The following is a 5,349-nucleotide window of genomic DNA, read 5'->3' as shown; positions in this document are numbered from 1 at the left end:
TGAAGAGGCACATGGTGCCTTCAGCCTGGCTGGACCCCCACCCTGGGGAGGAGACAGGTCATGGCAACCCAAGTGACACCGTGTTGGGTGGGGGACACCTGTGCCACTCATCCCTGCAGGTGTCCTTGGGGTTCCAGCCCAGCCAGTGCTCTGGGGGGATGCTGGGGGCTGAGCCCTCCCTGCCTGGGGCTGAGGGAAATGTAGGGGACTCAGGCCCTGTCAGAGTGAGTGAGTTCTCCCCCCACTCCCTGCAGCTCTGCCTCATCCCCAGTCCTTGGTGTGTCCCAAGGAGCGACAGGAACTTGCTGCTTCCTGCCCTGCACAATTCCCTCCCCACCCCACTCCTCCCGGGACATTGTATTTGGAACCCTGGCTGGCTCCCTCCCTCCACCCCTACAGCCACTTGGATCCGGGAATTGCTCTTCTTCCAGCGGAAATCCTGCTTTTCCAGCCAGCGATGGGGCTGGAAGGCTGGGGAAAGGGGGGAGGTCAGGGGGGTCCCTCCCTCCTGGGCATCTCCTCCCAGAGAGGGGGACAAGGGGACCCTCCATGCCATGGGCCTGGTTGCTGGCTGGTGGGCTTGTGGGGCAGATCACTTTTGGGGGGCAATGAGTCCTTCCTCTTCTGCCCTGGGAGTGGCCCTGCCATCTCTGACCACTAGCCATGCCTGGCCAGAGCATAGCTGGTTTTGGGGGGCAGCAACCCTTGTTTGAGCACTGTCCTGCTTGTGGGCATGCAGGGGATGGACTGTCAGCCCTCCTTGCACCCGTTGTTCTGGAGGAACCTGCTCCCACCGGGAGCCACAGGGGACTCACCAGGCACAGGGTGAACTGGGAGGACTGGAGCAGGGGCAGGGCTCCAGCTCTTGATCTCAGGGCTGGACTTGGGGCTGGGGACAGCAGGGAAGGGGCAAGGACATGCCACCATCTGCCACTGTGCCAGGATGAGGAGTAGGTGGTGGAGAGGCAGATGTGTCCTCTCATCCCCTCCCCAGGTCTGTTGGGTCCTGGGCATGAGATGGGGACACAGCTTGGGGTTGTGTGTCCTAATGGCACACCTAAAATGAGGCACCTTCCCCTTCTGCACTGCAGCTACTTCATGCTCCAGTTTCCCCCTGGGACCAGGGAGCTCCAGAGCTGTGGGGTGACAGAGGAACCCCGCTGGCTGCTGGGCTGGGCTGTGCAGCCCTCTCGGTTCCTCTTCCCCAGGAGCCTGCGGTGAGAGCCACTGGAGTGCCAGGCCACAACAAGGCTGTGCAGAGCAAGGGGGGTGGGACAAGACATGTAGGGGCACAGGATACCCAGGGCTGTGGTCCCTGCCTGGCCCCCACAGCTGCCATCATCCCCAAGGCCTGGGGTCCTGCCAGTCCTGAGGTTCCCCTTGGTGGCCACAGCACCATCCTTGTCCTTCCCCTCCTCCCCCACGCCGTGGTCCTGTGCTTCCTTTTCCCACTTCGTACGTGCCATGTGGGTTTCTCTGGTAGCTGCCTCCCTGCCCTGGGAGGCACCCTCAGCCTGGCCACTGTGGCATGTTCCCACAGCACTGGGTGTGTGTGACATTCCCAACAGCCCTGGATCTCTCCTTGAGGCTGCATCCCCTGTAGCCTGGCCTCCCATCACCAGTATTCCCTATGGAAGAGCAGAGGCAGGGGATGGAGCTGTCCCCTTGGGGTACCTTGGAGTCGAGGGTGACACTGGACATTGTGCCCTGGTTTTGGAGCTGGGGTTGGGGCTGAGCTCCCCTGTGTCCCAGGAGTGTGGGGAGCAGATGGATGGGCAGCCAGGGGATGTGGCTGCTCCATTCCCAGCCATGCCCAGTGGGACCGGGGTGACGATTTGGCCAGGTCTCAGCACAGGGCGGGAGCTGGCAGCAGGGCCAGGACTGGTGCAGGTGGAGCTGGGGTGGGAAGGGCTCAGTTGCCATCTGCTCCCAGGCTCTGAGCAGCTCCTTTTTGGGAGAGCTGGGGCCAGACGCCAGCGCACAGCCATCGGACACGGCGCCAGCTGCGTCCCCTCCCCACGGACAACGCAGGGGACAGCTCTGTGCCACCCTAGGACCAGCTCAGGGGATGCCCAGGGAAGGGGAAACCTGGGTGCAACACTGCTACATGGCACCTAACCCTTGATTGTTTGTGGTTGCCTGGAAGATGCTCAGCCCCATCCCTGCTGGCAGCCGTGGCAGCTCCACTGCCCTCTAAGTGCTGAAATTGGGCAAAATGGGAAGTTTCTGAGTGCAGTGAGTCGGTGATTCCCATCCAGAGGGGACAGGGTTTGTGAAAGCCAGGGATATTAGTCAGCTGAAATAGCCACTAATTGTCAGCAAGAATAAAATCCCCGACCAGCTGAGATTTGGCAATACTGCCCCATCGGCAACGGCCGTGGCCTTGCCACACCACCAGTGTTGAAAGCAGAGGGGGAAGGGGAGAGCTGGGCTCTTTCCTCCTCTACTGAGAGAAAAGGGAATCAATGACCATGGTGGGGGAAACGTGCCTGAAACCTCTCATCCACCCCAAAACCTCTGTCTCCTTCTTGTTGGAGCACAGGATACCTTCCTCTCACTGGCGACAGAGTGGGCTCTGCAATATCGCAGGAAAACAGTGGAAAACTCTGCCTAGTCCAAACTGGACAGACTGGTGTGCCTGGGTGGTCAGCACCCAGGGAAATGACAGGGCTGGGGACAGACTGTCTCCTTGCAGCCATGGCAGGAGAGGTCCAATTTCCTCCTCCTCCTCCTCTGTGTCACCTTTGCACTGCGTGTGGCCGGAAGAACACGTCCTGACCGCAGCGAGGCGAGCAGGGACCTTCCTCCCTGAAACACCCACTCACTACTGAGCAGAGGGTGTAGGGACACTGCAGGGGCTCCTTCCTACCCAGCCTGGCTCCCTCCAGCCTCAGGGCAGCTGCGTCCCACAGCTGCCCTTGAAGGGAGGTGAGCGGTGCGGTGAGGACATGGTGTGAAAAAACACCCGCTCAAGGATGTGGTTTCAGCCCATGCAGGGGTGTTGCAGCCTGTGTGGGGTGTTTTAGCTCATGCAGGGGTGTTGCAGACTCTGAAGGGATGTTGCTGTCCATGCAGGGGCGTTGCAGCCCTTGCAGGGGTGTTTTAGCTCGTGCAGGGCTATTACAGCCCATGCAGGGGTACTCCAGTCCATGCAAGGGTGTTTCAGGCCATGCAGGGGATGTTGCAAACCATCTAGGGGTGTTGCAGCCTGTGCAAGGGTGTAACAGCCCATGCAAGGGGTGTTGCATCCCATGCAAGTGGTGGTGTTGCCTGTGCAGGGGTGTTATAGCCCATGGCAGGGGTGTTGGGTCCTGTTCAGGAGTATTGTCACCTATGCAAGGGTAGTGCAACCTATGCAGGGGTATTTCAACCCATGCAGAGGTGTCTCAGCCCTGGCAGGGGTGTTTCAGCTGATACAGGGGTATTTTAGCCCTTGGCAGGAATGTTTCAGCCCATGCAAGTGTTGCATCCTGGATAGGGATATTTTAACCCACGACAGGGGTGTTTCAACCCATGCAGGGGTGTTACAGCCTGTGCAGGGCTATTTTAGCCCATGGCAGGAGTTTTACAGCCTTTAGAGGGGTGCTGCAGCCCTTGCAAGGCTATTGCTCTCCACCTGACACCCTCCCCGGTGTCCACAGGTGCCTCTTCTCCTCCCCGAGGTGACATGGAGCAGCTGAAGTGACACGAGGAGCTGTCGCAGTGAGTGGAGTCACCGTGGAGCACCCACGGGTGCCAGGGGGATGCCCCTGGGCAGCACAGCAGTGGCAGTGCCCATTAGGGGACCCTGATGTCCCCATGTCACCCAGTGTGCTGTGCTGGGTGGGGGCAGGACCCTGCTCCTCCTGGGGCTGGTGGGGTGCACCCCACTGCCTCTAACCAGACCCACGTGTGCACACACGTGTGCCCTGCTGGGAGGGCACAGGGCTCACAGACCCTCTCTCCCACAGGCAGTGCCCAGGATGGGCTGTGTGCCCTGCAAAGAGAAGGGGTCTGGCAAAATGCAGGTGGGGTGTGAGGTGGGCGCCCTCTCACCCTCTGCCTCCCAGTACGACCCTGACCCCACAGAGTCAAGTGCCATCTTCACTCGCATTCCCGACTTCAACAACTTCCAGGGGCCGGCGGCGTCCTCGGCTCTGTCCTTCGCAGGGCCAGGGGTCTTCGCCTCCAACACGCTGCAGATGAGGAGTGGGGGCATCTCAGGTCAGTGGGGGGCTGGATGGTGGGGAGAGGGTCCAGCTGCAGCCCTGAAGACCTGGGGACTCACTGTGGTCCCCTCTGTGTGCTGCAGGTGGAGGGGTGACACTCTTCATTGCCCTGTACGACTATGAGGCCAGGACGGAGGATGACCTGACATTCCAGAAAGGGGAGAAATTCCACATCATCAATAACACGTGAGCCCCTCTGTGTCCTCTGCCCATGACACTCTGGGGAGGTGCCTTCTTGCCATGGGTACCCTCTGCAGGACACAGGCTGGGGATCCAAGCTCTGCCTTGGCTCTATTGCTGGGTACACAGAGGGCAAGAGCCATGGGTGTCCTGAGTTGGGTGGGGGAGAGCAGAGTTTGGGGGTGCTGTGTGCAGGGTGAGGAAGTGCAGGACAGCCAGGTCTGTCTGTCTGTCCATCCTCATCCTCCTCACTCTCTGTTCCTCTGTCCCAGGGAAGGGGACTGGTGGGAGGCCAGGTCACTGAGCTCGGGTGCCACGGGATACATCCCCAGCAACTACGTGGCCCCTGTGGACTCCATCCAGGCAGAAGAGTGAGTAGGGGTGGACAGGGATTGAGGCAGACCCACACCCCATCTCCCTTGGACCTGGGTGCTCCCTGTGAGTGCCCCTCAGTGGTGCCCTCCTGGCACTGAGCCCATCACCATGGCAGGTGGTACTTTGGGAAGATTGGGCGCAAGGATGCAGAGCGGCAGCTCCTGTGCCCTGGCAACTGCAGGGGGACCCTCCTCATCCGTGAGAGTGAGACAACCAAAGGTACAGGCACAGGGACAGGGACACTGGGGAGTGCACCCCATGTCCCTCCCTGACCTGTGCCACCATGTAGGTGCCTACTCCCTCTCCATCCGGGACTGGGATGAGGCCAAGGGAGACCACGTGAAGCACTATAAGATTCGGAAACTGGATAATGGGGGGTACTACATCACCACCCGCGCCCAGTTTGACACTGTCCAGCAGCTGGTCCAGCACTATATAGGTAGGGTGGGATGAGGGGCACAGGGAGGGTGGCATGGAGGGGTTGTGGGAGGAGCAGGACACCCTTTGGTAAGAGATTGGCTGGGCTAACTGGGTGGAATTGGAGAAGGAAGGGGCTGTTCTGGTGGCATTAGGGGACACCCTGAGG

At 60.5% G+C, this 5,349-nt stretch overlaps 1 protein-coding gene across 1 annotated transcript; it reads left to right on the top strand.

The window, feature by feature from the left end:
- Window positions 1-4,049: 4,049 nt before the first annotated feature.
- LOC103802584 (proto-oncogene tyrosine-protein kinase Yrk-like) lies at window positions 4,050-5,202 on the top strand (the record flags this gene model as incomplete). Its single annotated transcript, XM_009075069.1, has 5 exons — window positions 4,050-4,203; window positions 4,292-4,394; window positions 4,661-4,759; window positions 4,879-4,982; window positions 5,053-5,202. Coding segments are annotated over 5 exons (610 nt in total), but the record flags the coding sequence as incomplete, so codon positions are not given.
- Window positions 5,203-5,349: the final 147 nt, after the last annotated feature.

The sequence above is a fragment of the Acanthisitta chloris genome, unplaced genomic scaffold, assembly GCF_000695815.1.
Source record: "Acanthisitta chloris isolate BGI_N310 unplaced genomic scaffold, ASM69581v1 scaffold36685, whole genome shotgun sequence".
Lineage (NCBI taxonomy): Eukaryota > Metazoa > Chordata > Aves > Passeriformes > Acanthisittidae > Acanthisitta > Acanthisitta chloris.
This window is presented reverse-complemented; position numbering and strand designations above follow the sequence as displayed.